General features: G+C 33.1%; 1 protein-coding gene across 12 annotated transcripts in view; it reads left to right on the forward strand.

Annotated features, from left to right (window-relative positions):
* Nucleotides 1–19,246, forward strand: part of LOC128986010 (RNA-binding protein Musashi homolog Rbp6) — an 802,253-nt gene that overhangs the window by 768,443 nt on the left and 14,564 nt on the right. For 7 of the 12 annotated variants that reach the window (XM_054406069.1, XM_054406070.1, XM_054406079.1 and 4 more), the window contains exons 8-11: nucleotides 7,839–7,921; nucleotides 9,214–9,298; nucleotides 13,929–13,961; nucleotides 14,796–14,879. In XM_054406069.1, the coding sequence (XP_054262044.1) occupies nucleotides 7,839–7,921; nucleotides 9,214–9,298; nucleotides 13,929–13,961; nucleotides 14,796–14,879 (285 nt within the window). Of the gene's footprint in view, nucleotides 1–7,838; nucleotides 7,922–9,213; nucleotides 9,299–13,928; nucleotides 13,962–14,795; nucleotides 14,880–18,806; nucleotides 18,858–19,246 lie in introns of all 12 variants that reach the window. The other 5 variants (XM_054406067.1, XM_054406068.1, XM_054406071.1 and 2 more) reach the window with 1 other exon arrangement.

Consider the following 19,246-nt stretch of genomic DNA (forward strand, 5'->3'; position numbering starts at 1 on the left):
CCATTATAAACATCGAGCAACGCAGTTCTATTACATTGAGCAGTTAATTAGAGTGAAATTTAAAAGCCTAGTAAATATCCTTTGCAAGTTTGCTTAGCAGATTTTTTGAATAACGTTTTGTACAGTATTTATCAATTATAAAAATGTTATTTTTCTCAGTGAGTTTTATTCTTAATAATTTACCTTTAACAAATATTACAAGTACACTCACATTGACTGTTAGAAAACTGAATTATTTTGAATGTATCATTAGTTGACTTTTGTGTAAGTAAGTAAGTCTTCTCAACCCCAATTTCCAATACAGATGAAAACTTAACGAGCCCATTCAGTTAAGGGCAGTCAGTATGCAGGCCGTAATCTAGAAGTGGCGCTTAGCAGCTCAGATACCGTCGGAACTAATCATGGCTGGAAAATGTAATCTGTAAATTGGTTTTTGGACCGGGGGTTGGGGGATGGGGCTGAGTCTGCATCCCGCTCGGCTGAAATCAAAATGCACCACTAAGTCCCCATCAGCCCATATAGGCCACTTGTGGCGCGTTTGTTTCTTATAAATATACAGTTTTGTGTTCCACTGCTTCTGCTGTTTGCTGTCCACGATCATCTAAATGGGGTTTTAAAATATTCCGATTTCAATGTTTGTGATGACATTTTCAATTTTATTTAGTCAGTTATTTTAAGTCGTAAAATTTATTTTTATACAAGCTGCATGCAAGTAATGCAAGAAACGGCGTTATTTTTTTATCAAATTAATGAGACTTACGTATGAAATCAAGGCCTTGCATAGATTAAGAAGCTTGTTTAAAAAAGTATGATCAATTAGCATCGTGCAAACACAATTGTAAAACGTAATTTCCTAGTTCATGTAAATACACATATTTTAAAATAAACGTATTAATGCCAGTAGACTCTATAGAATTTATAAATTCACCCTATAAGGTATAATTGCTTGTTTCAAGGATGACCCCTCTCCGAACTATCGTTTTCTCGTATTTTATATAAATATTAGGTAACACATATGTCTTTGCTTTTCTAGAGATTACTGCCTCCAATATTTTTGTCATTTACATTTACTACATATAAATAATTATAAAATTTGAAGATGATATTTTTAGTTTTATATGTGGGCCTACTAAAACTTCTAGAATACAATTTGGAGCCTCGTAATATTTTTGTATGTCTTATCCATATTTTTTGCCTTTTAAGTACCATTTACACCCGTCAATCCCTATAGAATATCCGATTACTATAGTTTGAATACATCTTGGCCTATTTATTTTATACTTAGACCTATCCGTTTAGTCGGGACATATTCCTTAACAACATTTGATAGTAGCTGACGCGGCCGTATAAATGATGTGGCGGATGCGAGAGTTGCGGTGATATGCAAGATGTAGCAGAGTAGAGTATTTATCAGGTGGTTGGCGGTCAATGGTTAACAGTACGACATGCATCACGGCCAATGGTTTATGCAGGGCTGCGGACGGACGTTACAAATGTTAGGGGTGGGCTCAGATTTGCAGTCGGAGTAGAGAGGGTGGCATATGTTAGTTCCGAGGTTTAATATATTATAACTCCTGTTAAAGGGCGAGTCTGTTATGTGCTCGTATTGCAGACATTAATATTGTTAATCGTTTTTTGTAGTGAAAGTTAATTATTAAGATTATTTGTGTTGTAAAGATGTAAAGAAAAGGCTTAACGATGCTCTAAGCGCAGAATTAAAAATTAAAATTATAAGATCACCATCAATATATGTTATATTGTGTTCACCTTACTGAAGTTAACATAGCTTCTATTCAAGATAATATTTCCACTTATACAATTTTTTTTTACAAATCTTTCAAAGTCCAAAGAACGTTCAAGTCACAAATAAACCTAGGCATATAAACTAGTGTTTTCCCTGAAGTAGTTCAAATCTAAATTTAAAAACGTGCTCATCCAAGCCAAATTCATAGACAAAATAATAAATGCGATATCAAAAATATCTCGTACAGATTTGTATCCATACAGTAAAACAACAAATGAGAAGTTGAATCATGATTTATCTCCAATATTTACCAATAAACTGATAATAATTGTATGTTTTTGTTTTAACAATACATTATTACCACTTGAGAACTAAATGAAGAGTAGTTTCCAGGACCTCTATTTGCTATCCGTATGTTCCCCTATTTGAGGCCCCTATGTGATACTCGGCCTTTCCACACCAGCGCTAACACCATTAAGGGTAAATAGAGGTGATGTTTTGTAGCCGGTAATTAAATCGGCCCTGTTGAAGGAGGGGCAGTTTATCTGGGGGGGGGGGGGGGTCCACAGCTCTAACGAGGTGGAATTCAGGACAGCTATGAAGATTTATACAATATAAAACTTTTTTACTAGTAAGCTTAAGCAGTTTTGATTAGTCTATGTGTTTTGTAAAATTTGAGTTATAACTCCCTACATTTAAATTCGGAGTCCAACTAAAAATTTAATTTAATTTTTCAAAATTGTTGCAGCACTAGGGATATCTAAATGGTTTTGTTTCAATTCGAAGATTTTGGACGGATTGGTCGTTAACTTAGAGTAGCTTAGGCACAAGGTTATGAGCACTTCATATCCTGTTATTTACAACTAGCAGTTCTTTGAACGATTATAAGGAGATGGTTTATTTTTCATCCACTTCATTATTTGTTTCCAAATTTTTCTAAACAAATCGTGTTTTTAAGGTCTTAGGAAATTCGATTAAACGTATGAGCATTCGGCGAACCATTTTTCAAAAATCAAAGAAACTATACATTCAGCTGTGCCTGCATTTATTTAAGCTCAAATAAATGGATGTATTAGTAATTTTCTTAAATTATATCGATATCTATAGGCTAAACAACAGAAACTAGTATTGTTTTCTTTCTTATCATATATCTGCACCATCTCGCCGTAACTGAACTGAACGCCACATTGGCAATGTATTGCTAAGATAAACGGACACAAGCGTTTCATCCATGTACAAACACAATGTCATCATCGGGTTTCAGTTACTGTGGGATGAATAACTCCCCATCGTGCACAGTATCACCCCCCCCCCTTCCACTGGGGGCGTTTGGCTTATCTGCCCCCCCCCCCCCCCCCAACATGGACACCTTTATGGACTGTAATGAACTCAGTTATGTGCTGGTTTATCCGGCACAAAAAACCAAACATAGTTACTTCCAAGCCGTGTTTATGTTTCATTGCAGCGTTGATCCCCAATCGCTCGTGAACCGTTTAAAGCTTTGTACATTGAGCTGATGCCTGTACTCTGGTAATGACTCCGATCTCGGGTGTTATCTGTCTTGTATGTTGATAGAAAGTTCATGTAATTTTGAAATGTAAAGAAACTTTTAGCATCATACCATATATAAAACATACTTCCTTGTGTTGTTTTGTCCATGATTATACTTAGCAAGTAAGAAACGCGAACACAACACCTGTCAAACCAACTACAATAGTTATACGTACACACCTTCTTTTCAAATACCTGTAGCTCGGTATAGTTTATTTCAATTGTAAATGTAATATAAAAGGAAAACTTCAGCATGAGCATACTCTCTTAAATACTCTCGAATTTTGATTAGCTGAAGACAGACAAATCTGATTCAAGCGTATATTGTTTACTATAAAGATTATTGTTATTTAATTAATTTTAATACAAATTCAACTGAATGCAGCTGTCCAAATGATGTTAACTATAAAAAAGAGTGCATTTAAATTGTAAAATCTACCCTTAAAAGAGTGAACCAGCACTACTATATCGTCACAACCAAGAAACACGCATCAACACTTGCTCTTTTTTCCACTATATCGAGTAATCTTTAGAGGAAGCTATGAGTTACAACTGATGTTTTTCCCTTTGTACTGTATTTTGCAATTTATTAGCTCGTACTAGAGTATAGGATATTATTTGAAAGCTGTGTTTTAAACTGATTGTCGATCAATCTGAGTACGATTACAAGGTCCGGGGAAACAGATGTAGATCAAACAGTTGGCATTGCGGATGTTGCCGTGAGTGGGTGAGACCCCTTCCCTCGCTCCACAGACGAGAACGTGACCCGCTTGGGAAACCCTTACAGCCCGGGGCAGCTTTCAAATGCTATTCTCAAAATCGAGTTGAGGCCACAAGTAAATCGCTTGTTTTATTTGCTCATCGCTCCTCCACGTCTTCGCTTCGCTTTTCAGACATTAAATGTTCGCCCCGAGTGTTTTGGAATGAGAGTTTTATTGTGTGTTATAAGATTAGCGAATGATAATTTACTTTGTTATTGGTTCGTGGAGGGAATTGAATTACTTTACGTACATTCTTTAACAAAGTTTTCCGTTAATCATATAAGAACCTATGTATGATGCAACTAATGCAAGCTAAAATTATTGCAGTAAATCAAAATATTATACAATTCACGATGAATAATAAAAATCTAACTTAAAACTTTTTAAGTTTTCAGAAATTGTAGGACAAGTTAATTATACGCCAAGCCACCTATTTAAGAATTGAAATAACGATTTACCAAATTGGATTCACCATAAACTAGTTTGAGTCGTGTTTTCAAAGGATATGTTGCTATCAGTGGTCACTGGTAGTATTTACAGCACAGCCATATGAGGACCACACACTCCACTGTCACTAGTTTAGTGGAAACTGAAACCTGACTATACGATTTCACTCATAATTTGGGTGTATACTATTATTAATGCGTCTCAAAGTTATAGAATCTAATAATCATAATTAGTAAAAACTAAACTCACAAAGTAGTGAGTTTACAGTAAACCAATTCAACATTGGTTTACCATTTCCCGTATTCCTGGGGAAGTTACCGGTGCTGTTTACGAACACAATTACCATGAAATAATTACCCGTTATTATACTTCTATGACAAATTTGAATCACTAAAATACCGAAATAATCTTCAAATAGTGTAGTATTTTAGTTTTTGCTATTAAGTTGGTAGTATTTGTTACTAAGAGTAAATTATTTTTTTTGCAGATTCTTCGTCTTTTATTTAGTGTGAAATATTAAATGAAATGCCTTCTTAAAGTTATAGAATCTATCATCTACTTACATGGATGAATTGGCAAAAACCCCTTTAAAATTTGTTGTTTTTGTTATTTATTTAAAGTTTGTTTATATCAAAATTTAACCAACAAATGTTTTAAAAATTGAGGGTCCAATGTTAATTTGATTTAATGGCGTTCAATGACTGACTGAAATACACAAATCCCAGTAGTAGGAGATAGATTTTCGTTGAAGGTAAAGCAGTAATCCATCAAGAGTGTTGTCGCCTGCGAGACGTCGGCGTCGGCGTCGGCGTCGTCAGGACGCTTTGGCTAGATAATTAGTGAAAAATGTAAATAACTGTGACAAAGAAGACAGTGACGAGCAGGTGACAGATTGCTGCTTATCTTTCTTATCTGCGATTAATTAATTTTGAACTGTCAAGCCTGGCTCAGACGGGTACTTTCCGTCCCGTCGCCCTGAAGAAAACTTAGTTAACTTGCAAATTACCCTTCTGGGGTGTCTGAGGCGCTAATCTATCGGAATATTTCAATCGATTGCTTATGTAATGACAGCGACAGACTCTTTCAAAAATCTGTGTAGAAATGATGATAGGAATGATATGGTTGTTTTGTAAATAATTATATTACATCTAATCAAGCCACTTAGAAAAACTGTGAGCAGTGGGCATGTTTTGCACAACTTATGTTCAATCTTTTGATTTAATTCGAGCTCACTGAGTTGCACTGTTGTACTAAGTACTGTATGTGCAAAGAAGGTACATTATGTTTTTCTTGTTTGATCCCTAATCTTTTAATTTTATAATAACGAAACACAGTTTTGAAACAAATTTGTATATTCAGTGTCCTTGAAAACATAAAAAACATGTTTAGGTTTTTAACTTGTTCTAATATAAGCAGGAAAATAAATGAAAATAATAAGAATAATGGAAAATTAAACAAAAATTAATTATCAAACTTAATTTAAAACTATATCTTTGCTATATTTTTAATTTATATCACACACATTTAGTTATTATTTTATGTTCAAAACTTATTTTTAGTTTAAAAGGTGAAAAATCTTGTACAATTTCCAATGTAATTTGAATTAATTACTTGTGGAAATGTATTTGAGATAATCACAAGACCGCTTGATATGTTTTCAAACTTGTTTCAGCGCTCTCAAAAGAACATAATTCTTGTTCTACAAAGTTTTGTAGAAAATCCAAACTTGTGATAATAAGGAGTGAATTCAATCTTGTAACTTAGACAATATAAGTTGGTCCGGACATTATGTTTTCTACCTCTCAATAAATCTTTCTCCTTCTTTCTCTCTCTTCCATTGTCAAACAAACTCTACGGTTATTACGCCCTTACTCTGCACAATTTTTCTCATATTCCTATGACCAGAAACTTAAATTATATAGGTACAGCAAAAATAGGATCCAGCCAAAGCTATAATATATCAGAAAATAGAGGTTATCGTTTAATTTTTATGTAGAAGACGGAAATAAAAACTAAGTATTGTATCTTAACAAATTGTATGCAAAATAGGCCTATGTTTTTTATAAAATATAAATTAATATTTTTCTCGAATAAATAGTTTATTTGCCACTTGATTGAGTTAAAAATATTTTGTTTTTTGTTTCCTGAGATTGATGTTTATTTATGTATATCAACCAAAATCAAAATACTGTATTAATATTTTAGTCAGTGTCCCTTGATCCTTCTTCCTTCCTTCTTGATCTGCAAATTGAATGTTAAGTTTTATCAAACATTTAGCTTCATATTAGCATTGTCAAGATAAACAAGCTATAATATGCTGAAATATAGTAAAATTGCAAATATTTAAAGCCATTTCCTTAATTATCCGATTATCTTATACCTGTTTACCTTAGGCACACATATACAGTATATATATATATATATATATATATATATATATATATTTACATTGTCATATTAGCCTGAGGCATATTGGCTGTACACAAACCGTTCCTTGAAAACAATTATACGAGCTTCAACCTCTGCTGCAAACCAAAATTAACTCAATAAGTACTTTCTCTGCATCTCAACAATTGTTTAGATGCAAAATTAATACTATGCAGTTGGAAAAAAACACCGATTGTAACATTAAATAATGCACCTTGCCTGGAAACATACGTTTACATTATCTAGTTTATAGCCAACCCACTTTAACAATAACCAAAATATTGCATTACAGCCGAATAGAACAAATATATGCCAATTAAAAATGCCTAATCGAATTCATTGATTTAGTCATTAATCGAAATAAACATTGATTGACCGAGAATATAATTTGATCTATTTGATCTACAAAAAATGTTTTTGGAAATGCCTTTTTAAGAAAGTAATAAAATTTACTATTTTTATGGGACTAAGTGGAAGAATCTAAAAGTGACATTCTTATAACTTAGTATAGTTCAATTTCCTAAGCTATATAATTGAGTTTTAGTAATACGTACGTCTCCTTCGGTTAAATATTTAAAAACAAGTTACTCTGCCCCTTTAACGTCCGTACGCCAGAGCCAAGGATTGTTCGGACAGTGAGGGGATTGTACCTAGTGTTCCATCTTCGTAAGTCAGAAGTATGACCGGTGAATTTATAATGAAGACCTTTCCCTAACCCTACAAGAATTAATCTTGGTTGGAAACCTGTCAGTGATTTATTGGGGTGAGGATCAACATTTCGTTTCGTTAAATGGCAGGGAATTTCATCGTTTGCACAAATTATCAATGACTATTAGAATGGGTTGTTTATAGCTTTTGTCTTCACCTAATTGCTACAATTATAATACAATTATATAATTCTGTTTCAGGTTTTGGATTCGTTACGTTTCAATGTGAAGATGTGGTAGACAAAGTTTGTGAGATCCACTTTCACGAAATAAATAATAAAATGGTAAGTGTTTGTTGCAACATTTACTACCTATACTGTATAGAAACAAATTGAGAAGTTTCATATGTTTTCCAATATTGAAACATGCACAAAGAGATTTTTCTTAATACTATTAGATTAAGCTTTTCAAATGATAAAACAGAAGGCAAGAAAACATTATATAATGGCCAATGTACCCCATGCAATAGTTGATTGTAAAATCACTTACAGTTAACATCCCACAATAATAAGAATATATTTCACTGTAATGTTTTGACTGTCATAAATGAAAAAAAACCTCAACTAATTATGGTCATTTATGTAAACCCTTTTACCGAATAATTGGATATTTAGTACTTATGGCCGTGATCACGAGTTTTTAACATATTTTTGTGGAATACTTAGTCCATGAAGGCTTAAGAGTTCCACGACTACTATAATATTGACTACAATATTACAACACTTATAAGTATTTAGAATACATCATATTTACTCGTCACATATAATTCTACAAACATTATACATGGACAAGTTCCAAGGCAATATTCCTGGCTTGTTGTTAATTAATCGAATCGCAACCATTAAAGTAAATGGACGATGAAGGATATCAGACAGATAGGCCCTGACAATCTGCAGGTCGGCGTTTACCGCAGCCCAGTGATAAATGTAGGTTACGTTCTGGGAAATTAACTGTCGGACTTAGGTTCTCTGATGGATTTTCGGCATCTCTCCAGTCTTTTCAATTTCCTATTTGATATTGGATAAAACCAGAGCTTAATGCGGCCATTTCAATGTAAATAGAGATACGAAAACAGAAATTATTTAGTATACTTACAAGTTAAATAAGAATAGTATATATTATTGGCATTAATTTCCAAAATTTTACATTGGACAACCTTGGATTTGTTAGTGTTCCGTTTTCAAATAATCTTGTTCGTTGCTTATTAATTTATAGAGCAACACTTTTATACGTCCGTTAGCCAAATTGACAGAGTTTCAACCTGGGTAAAATACTCGTTATATTTTGGAATCCCTATTAGGCTATACTTACGTGTAGAACGATATTTGCGTTTCTAGAGAAACTTATTGCTTGACAATTTCGGTTCTTGAATCCTACATTTATCTTCATGTTTAGGTCTGGTTTAACAACCAACTAAAGCAAATTTTGAGATCTCTTTTGTTCTATGACTTGCTTCTTTAATGACAATTTTCACATATCGAGCCAGCTCTGAAGTTTCCCATTCTAAGATACATCTAATAATGTATAAGTATTGGCATCTTCTCGTCGAACAAATAACGTTGAATGTGTGTTACAGGTGGAATGCAAGAAAGCGCAGCCCAAGGAGGTAATGCTGCCCGCGAACCTCGCAAAGACTCGTGCGGCGGGTCGAGGAGCGTGTGGTGAGTTATTAGTCGTCAACCCCTCTCCGGCTTCTGGCAGCGGCGCCACGGCCCCCGGTGCCACCTACCGCTACACCCCATACCCTCTCCCGACCCCCATCACCCCATCGTACCTCCAGTTCCCCGCGCCCTCCACCCCTACCTTGTACAACGTCGCTGGAGCTATGCAAGCAGCCGCGAGCTTCAAGCGGGTGATGGCGGCCACGGCGGCCGCTGCACTTCGTCCTCCCACCACACCCACACTCACATACAGCATGAGTGACCTCCTCGGTGTACAGGGGCTGGACATGAGCGCGGTCTACCACCCCGCCATCCCGGCCGCCATCGGGCTCTGACCCGTCCTCACTTCGTTTCCGAGGCCCCAGTAAACAACCAAGTTGTCCTACGAATCTAAAGTTACTGAATATGTTTTTGTTAACTGTTACATTTTCTAAACGTTAATTAAACGTGTTACAAGAACAAGTACGTTTTAGGGATACAGTATAATTTTTAATCTGTAAAAACAATATTATTTTGTTAAATCTGTCTTATTACAGGTGAGGTTTGATGATACATGTAAACAATGAAAAACAACACAGCACCTAGTAGACGTCATGTTTGGACAAAATACATTTTTGAAATTCATCCGTAACTTAGAGATACAACGATATAACGTGCCATCTCATCCTGTTATAATGTTAGTCTAGAGTAGAATATTAATTCGTCAATTGATTAATTCACGGGTAAATGTAGATTAGATAATCGAGTAATAAACATACTTTAAGACTGTGTTCACGCCTTAGTAGTGATTTGTTACGTGATGAAATACCTCAAACTAGTATTGTAGTTCCTAGTTTCAGCGAGATACAATCATTTGTAGCAGATCCGATTTAGATTGTTTTTAATTAAAACAAAAGTCTTCCTGTGTTAAATGGACCATAAAAGTGTTACGATTTCGCGTACCCATCAACCATAAATCTAGCCGATCATATCTGAGTAAATCGTGTCTGTATTCACATAACCCCTCAAATATACAGAAAGAACCATATGCGGCAACATAACTAAGCTATCAAATCATTAAAAGTTAGAATTATTTTTTTTTGTCCATTTAATGGCAAAACGTACTGCTAAAACGTTTCATTGATCAGCCAACACGTACAGTAATATCAAATAAGGTTAATATTGAAATATATTAGTTATTTTGTAGGAAGTCGTTTGATATCTTGCATAGCTCCAACAATCCTTACTGTCACCTTTACTATATTAGTCGAAATGTATATAATCCTGTTGTCTGTCCTTCCCAGATATTAGAATCTCTTGTGCTGTGTAATAGATGACATTGTGATTCTTTACCGTTGCCAAAGATTGAAGCATCAATTAATTATATTTATTGAGTGATATTATTACCTTTGTAAATTGTACATTGTACATGTATTTCTGGTATACTGTCATAACTATTATTTATGATTTTATTAATTGTATTAATGTAAAGGCTATCACTATTTAAGTTCTCTCTATGTTTATTTGTACACCCACATATCTTTTTCACGTATTTCTTTCTTGTTTATAAAAACAGTTTCGTTTCGTTGTTGGCTGTAAATACCATATTAGTTTTTATTGTAAACTTTCATGAAATTTCATAAAAAGTTTTAGTTACAAAATCGTATTCGTTGCGTGTTTATAGTACATCATTATTTTTTAGATAACAGATTGAGGATTGTGCCACAACAATTTATAAATTGTAGTTTTGTATCCTCTAACGACTTCTAAAGTATTTTTAATTTTTATAAAATATGGCTGCATAAAATAGATTTCTGAAAACCTTTTTATTCGTGACGATTTGTTTTTCTTCTATATTGTTTAGATTAGAATATTAAATTTTAGTTAGATTAGAAAAACTGCATTTGGAAAACTATTTGTCTAACTTGTTTGAGCTTCATTTATTTGACAATAATTAGTTATTGGTCAAATAGATTTGTGTTTATAGTTGAAGAATTTACGAAAGTATTTTTTAGGAATTCGAGTTAATGCCATATTTTTACAATAAGAAGTTAATTTCACAAACTTCTTACTTAAAACAATTTTGAATAAAATTTATAATTCATTCCTCTTCTTATGTTTTTCAAATTTTTGATGTTGCATAAGAATAAACAGAATTACAATAAGAATTTCATTATTTTTATTGGAATTAAGTCTATCTTCATCTGCTTACCTTTGTAAGCTATAATTTGAGTATTTAAACGTATTTTTTATATCTAAAGCTCCTAAAGAAAAATACTAAATCTATTTTTTTTTTACTTTTTCGCATTTAATAATCGTATACTTCCATTTTCATATCCATACCTAGGCCCCTTTCTAAGTTACTGTCACACCGTTCAAAATAACTTTAGGTGTACAAAAGTAGTATTTTTTATTTTTTATTGTGTTAAATATTTCATACAAACGTTAGTATTCAACAGGACTTATTTGTATTAAATTATTATATATGTATTTTTAATTTCAGTTTTAATTTTAATCCAAATTATTTTCTAAATTTCGAATTTGTTTTCGTTTAAATGTTTCTATGATAATTTTCTGTTCCCATATTTAGAACCATTATGCGATCTCAAAGGTATGTTGTAATTACAGCTGTTTCCTATCAAAAGTATTAATATAAACCCCCTATGTACTTAATGTGGCTACCAAAGAAATGGATTATTTTTGTGTGTTTGTGATCATTATTATTACTGTTAGTTCTAGTTGTAGAGTTCGTCAGTAGGAATTTCCAGGGATAACACTAAAAAGGTTTGGGGTTCACATATATACATATAAATATATATAATTTTACAACGTAATGTATTGAACTTACATCGAGAAGTGTGGATAGTATTAGAGATAGGAGTAGATTTGTAACGGTAGCCTCAGTATTTGTAACTGTTTAATGTTTAGAATAAGGCTATATATATAATGTTGGTATAAATTAACATATCACTTATCCTATTCGTTATGAGATAAGTTTCAGGTGAAAATCTTCTCAAAGGATATTAATAGAAACCCTTTGATTTTTGTAGCGAGGCTTTGGCCCGACTCGAATGTTCATTTGAATCGAAAATTGTAAAATCCTTTTAGGAAATATTAAAAGGTATCTTAATCCTTCTATAGATATAATCTGTTTTTTACTTTGAGCTGAATATTCGCCTGAAGCTACTGTAAATAAGTATAGTAGATGTTAAAGGTACAACGAGTCCTTAGTAGTTTAACTTTCATTAACTTTATTGATCCCCAATATTTAAAATTAAAAATATTATTTGTTTTGTTATGTTTCGAATCAATAAATTTTAAATTATTCTTAATGTTATTGTTTTGCTGTTTTAAAACGTCTTTGCTTAAAGTAGACGGTAGACCGTAGAGTAGAAACCATAGCAGTAGTGGCTTCCTTTCCCACCATCTTTTTAAATCGGGTGACAAAACTAATAGAAAAGATTATATAGACCTACAGTGTGATTCCTGCACATTTTCTTTAGTTTTAACAACTTTAGTTTTTCAGGTTTTTTTTATTTTCTTTTTAAAACGATAACAAGGCAATTTAAAAGTTGAAATATATATGAAATCTTAATAATTTTGTAGATAGCTTTTGTGAAGTCTCAAGCATAGAAGGTGTGGTGCTTTTTGATCAGAAATGTTCCTTTAAGTCCTATGATTTCTTTGCACTAGGTCGCAAAAGGCTTATATTGCTCCTACAGACCTTTAACCTGTACTGTAAGGATCAAAATTGATTTGTCCATTTCAAAGTTAATCAACAAACGTAGAAACACCAAAAGTATAGCAATGATTTACAATAATGTTAGTTTTTTATTGGAATCGCTTGTATCTTTATTCCATTCTGTACAGTCTTAGTTTCTGACAGCTTAAAAAAGTCATATAGAAATGTTAACTTATAATTATTTGTACAAATATGCCCATAATATATACAAAGAGAAATACTTATAATATCCAAGCATGAAGCACTGAATTAGATTCTTGGTGTTTAGAAACATTTTAAAAGATCTTCACGCAAAGCGTGATACTTGTTTGATAAGCGAACAAGAGCTTTAGTGAAGCATTAGGGGAAAATATTTCAACTATATCAAAGCACAACAAAATCAGACGACCATATCAATTTAAATTTCAAAACACAATTTTCTTAACTTTTTGAACTATAGTATTTTCATTATTCAGATTTTTCGTTTTACTTTTTGTTCTAAATTATTTTATAGTTCTTTTTTTTAGTTTTGCATTGTAAAAATGCGATTCGTCTGTGAGCTGGTCATTCAATATAGATAAGTATTTATATGTTTAGTTAGTGGTTTTAAAATAGAAACTTCACTTTATATTTTAATAGTTTGACAATTTTTAAATAATGATAGCTAGATGAAATCCGAAATAAGTACTTCTATAACTAGAACAATTGTTTAGTTTTTAAACATTCTTATTTTGTTCTTATTGTTTTTTATTGTTTAGTTTTAGTGCTGTGGATCACACTAAAATTGCTTATGAAATTTCATGGAGGGTTATTTGAAAATCAAATCAAACCTAACATAACTTCGTTTATCATTGAACTTTAAAGACAGATTACATAAAGACATCTTCATTTGTATATAAATGATGTTTTAACTGTTTTCTTTGATTTTAGATTGGATTTGGTCAATGGGGCAAATGCATGATGGTAAGTTCCATAATCATATTCGAGTCCTTTTCCTCAGTACGCAAATAGAAATAGGTAGGCCACATCATGTGGCATAGTCTAGTGTCGTTTCATTTACTGCTGAAAGCTTTTATGTGTTGGATTGGAAATTCAAATTTTAAGTTTTCTATTTCAATATAAAAACAATTTCTCCATTATAGACCCTCTAAAAGAAGTGTCTTAGTATATATTAGGCAAAACAACAATCCTCTTTCTGTTGTACTTTGTTCTCTGTTTTCTTTGCATACGGTTGTTTTTTTTATACAGTACAGTATATCTATTTTGTTATATTCATTGGTAAGTGTAAGTACTTACCGTAATTATTGAAAAGTTTTCATTTTACGGAACCTCAACTACACTAAATTAAATCCAAGCAAACGAAAGTGATTTTGTTCTAATTACATAGCTACGATAACATTTGGAACCTCTTATAACATCTCTTCTGTTTGAATAAATTATCTTCGATTTAAACTCCTAAAATCGACACTACAAAGTTATTTGAAGCTTACATTATATCAAAAAGAGAGGTCACCAAACTATAATGTAGGAAACGTTCCATTTGTAAAGCAAAGTGTTTCAAATGTAATTAATACAGTACACAAAAGTAAGTGGAGTTTAGTACAGGCTTGGTATTGAAATATAAGTGTTTGTATATACAATACATTTAATAATATAATAACTTTTCCTAACCTCATATTTAGATTATATATAACAGAAAAATACACTTCTAAAATGCTCCACAACTAATATTCTTCATCAGATTGTGCCTGTGATCCTAGGCCTATGTTGACTAACATGGCAACGTTCTGTTCGCAGGTTTTCCGGCAGCGCTGTATGCTGCTTATGCAGGCAGTCGCGGGTATTCTGGCTACCCTAGCTTCGGCCTCCCTTACCCTGCAGGTAATAACCATCACCCGCACCATCCCCTCGCTTTGCTCCCGTACCCTCTCGATCCCCTTTATCTGCATGCTATGCCCCTGTGAACAACACACAAACACACAACACCGAGTGCGAGATCCAAGACATTGCGTTCATTTGTAAAGAGGCAGTTTTAAACTTCGAAACACAATCATTCCGTCTAAGACTTTTTAAGGTAATATGGTTAAAGTGAATGTTATGAAATATTATGTTTTAATAATATTAAGTTTTTCCTATGATAAGATTGAATTGTTACCAAGCAAGTTAGGTAAGTGGAAATAATTATACTACACAAACTGTGAGTGGTCTATTTTAAATAAATTGGATCAATATTAATGGTGTGCTGAAATTAGGACATATCCAATAACCTATTTAACAAAGATTTTTCTTCGTTTGCAACTTAGTACATTTGTTGAAGAATAAAACAAGTTTATAATAAATTATAATGGAATATAGCCATACCGATCTTAACCTATAGCAATAGGTAAAAATACAATAAAGCCAACTACTAGTCGTAGATAACTTAGTGTCTATTATGTGAAATAAGTCACACGTCGTATCCCTTATAGATGTCGTGGCCATGTAAGAATAGTGTTAGCTTTTAATCATCTATTAGCTGTCTATGGATATAGTGTTAGCTTAGGCATAGTATATAGTTGGAAATTAATCCCGTTTCATAAACAGATATAAAGTGATAGATTTGCAGCTTTGAAGCGACACCTAACAGTTTGTTTAGTTCAAGATTCAGTAGACTATTTTGCATATCCTATAAAATAATTTTTGGTTCAGGTCTTTTAACCCGGCAAATTGAAAATGAGTTTGGACAGAATCTTTCCTCTCCACCCAAATTTACAATATAAGCATTTACAATAGCCATAAAAAATACTAATCCATCACAGGTCTTTAGATTCAAAAATGTATACAATTCGTATAGTTTTTATCCCTCTTGATACATAATGTTTATTGCTGAAAGTATTTTGTTTCTTCCTAATTACTAACAAGCCTTCTAACATTCTCGCAAACCCTTTTTAACCTTTATTCTTAACCTATTCTTACCATTCATGCTAACGTAGATTTAACAGTGTTTTGATTTTATTCCCTCTAATTAAAGCACAATGTTATATCATAACACACAACGACTGCTCAAGATTTTGTTTACAGCCTGTTGATAACTACAATAATGATACTGTATAGCCAATACAGGTTCACTGAAGATGTGGGTCTTTTAATTACTTTATAATCATACCTTCTTTATTTTGCATAATCAAATTAATAGTAAAACACCTTTTCTTAAATTGCCCTCAATAAGAAATTGAGATTTATTATTACACATCAATTTATGGTAAAATGTGGTATTATATCAAACATAAAACATCAATTTTGTGACTCCAGTTTATGAAAGCCGAAAGTAATATTTGTTTGCCAAACAGGTGCCATAAGAGTTAATGGTCTGTTTGTTGTTAGGTATGGTGGGAGTTATCCCCGACAGTCCTAGAGTCCTCTTGGGAGATTGTTTTGTTAATACAAACCTTGTTGGACAAACATGAGATCTTGTGAAAAGTACCAGGGACAAAACACCAAAGACTCGGTTTAAATATCTTAACTTTTATATTATCTGAAATATTTGTGTACATAAATCTTATTACGCTCCTGTGATAACTAAAATTGTATGGTTACAGTTTGCCAATCTTAGCTAAAATATATAAGTGGTTATTGTTATGTTAGGTCAAAACAATGTTAAAATTAGTTACAGGTATTTTATTCATGCGAAATAGATCTATTGTGTACCACACAACAAATAGTACTAAAAGAGTACCGTATTTAACATATAACCAAAATAGGGAATCCAATACATGTAAAGAAAACGGATCTCTATTCACCATTTCCATCAACTATTTTATTTGAAGGTAGTTTAAAAATATAAAGTTAGGGCCAATTTATGGTTTGTATTAGTCATTTATACTTTAGAAAAGCGAAATTCATGTATTACTACAGGTATCTGCACAGATTAATTTCATTATTGTAATTCCATTGTAACGTTATACAGTATATTGCGATTGAGGCGATTGTTTGTTTTGAGACTTGAGATCCCCCGTAGTTGTTCACAGGTGCATGGTGCAGGCCAGTTTATTTTATCATTTACACTTGTAGGTTTTAAGTTCAACCCGTTAGAGCCCCTGTAAGGTCCGAGCTAGGGTAAGGCAAAGACGTACTTGTGTGATGCCTTTGTGTGAATGTTATGTTAAGTTGCCGTAAGCGGTGTACGAGCTTTAACGTACGACATACGTCCTGCGGTTCAACGCTGTTGAATTCATTCGTTTCAGATTGTGATACATTGTCAAATATTTTGTTAACAGTCAATTATTTTCATACCCGATGTTATTCCAAGTCGACTTGAGGTCAACCGTGCCAACGCTTTTTAAGAATATTGATTTTTGTATAAATTCTACATTTTCTTACTGACGATTGTATAAGCTATTTGTCCATACATATCTGAGTGTATACCTCCATGCTTGTGTACCTCCACTGAGGGGGATTGCCTGTAACATTGTTATTGTATTATAAATAAATATGACTCAAGCCACGTACCAGTTGTGTCGTCAATTCAGTGTCTACAAGTACAACACTATGTCTCCCTATAGTTGTAATGGAAGACATGACTCGTTCATTTCTCAGTGATTCAGACTAGGTAGGGTTTATTTACCTTGGGCCTCGTATGCTGTCAAACACTACCTACGCCAAGCTAACAAAACCTCTTTCCTTCAAAAATAAAGTAGAGTCCCGCAAACTCGGCGTAATGTGGACTGGAAGGGTGCCGAGTTTGTGAAATGCCGGGTTATCGGGAACTAGGGTTAAAAATAAGAACAAGACAACTTTTAAGCCTTTTAACCGCCTGTTTTATTTGTAATTATTTTAAGTCAGTATTGAGTCATCAGATATAGTACAACAAATCCTTTACTTAGTACGAGTTGCGAATGATTTGACTTGAGCTGGCTTGAGTCCATCTTTAACTCGGACTCAAAAAATCACTAATTTTCTGAGCCAGGTGATGGCCGAGTTATCCAGACTGCCGGCCGCCGGGTTTTTGAGTGCCGAGTTTACGGGACTCTACCATAGATAAAAGGGGGATAGCTCAACTGTACAGTAATACACTAAATATTTACGGTTCAGTTGTAGGACACTTTTTAATTTTATTTGAATATTAAGTATTAGTAAATATTAACACTTTATAGATAACATAAAATATTGAATAATGCAAATCTTTGTACACGAGGAAATGTTGAGGATTTGTTAGAAGCGTTGTTAAAAAAAAGGAGATTTTTCTTATCACGATAAATAATTTCAAGTTGTATGCTCTGTATACATTTTCTGTGGCAGGAATATTGTTCATGTTTAAAAGCTGTGTTTACCAAGTCATTGATTGAACCGTCACCGCTGACGACGAAGGCCACGTAATAGACGTTATTGGCGTCACTTCTCATCTCATGAATGACGTATCTTCCCTCGCCACTCTTTTCACCACTTCTTTTTTAGGGAGCATAAAAATCTATTTCTGTATTTCTATACTAACCTAACAAATAAATAAAACCAAGACTACGCAATAAGTTTTTCAAAATTTTCTTAACATGTGTAACTTTATTATACATAGCCTACATACATATATATATATCTGCATCATTCATTTATAACTTTTCAAACAGAGTCAACAGAGTGCATTTAAATTAAAATAATCAGGATTAAAATTATTAACCTTTTTTTAACATGATTGGCCCTGTGTCCTTTGTAAAACACATTCAATTCAATTAAACGTTTTTTTTTAAGCCACTCTAAATGTATGAAGTTAAATATTTGGTTTCGGTCAGATATCTTTGACTGGCAGGTGTGGTTTTGACTGGTTTGTATTTGTAGGGGTGCCACTGTGCCAAAATAGATCCATGACTACAGCAAGGTGTTTGACTGGTAAGGCATTCTCCGACCTCGCTGTTATGTGATAGTACATAGACTAGCTGTACATGTACATAGTCCCCTGAGATCGTTGTCTAGTAGGCTACTAGAGTTGGTTATCCCGTTCCAACCATTAGACTCACTCTACTGTATATATATATCGTATGTAGTTCGATCTCACTTCGATTGAACACATTTCATTTAGTGATTGTTAAAGGAGTTGATTAGTGGCTTGAGTGGTTTAGTTTGGAAGTTTACCGGTTGATTTGTTTCAAATGCAAAACTGGTGGATCTGCGTCACTTTTGTGTTGATAAGAAACATGAATATTGGCTAGGTTTTACTAAAACTGCTCCAGCGATCTATCTTCTTCAGCCCGCTTTACTAAACGAGTACACAGTTTTAA

Source organism: Macrosteles quadrilineatus, unplaced genomic scaffold (genome assembly GCF_028750875.1).
Source record: "Macrosteles quadrilineatus isolate MER2022 unplaced genomic scaffold, UCM_ALF_1.0 Scaffold_2__2_contigs__length_208266976, whole genome shotgun sequence".
Lineage (NCBI taxonomy): Eukaryota > Metazoa > Arthropoda > Insecta > Hemiptera > Cicadellidae > Macrosteles > Macrosteles quadrilineatus.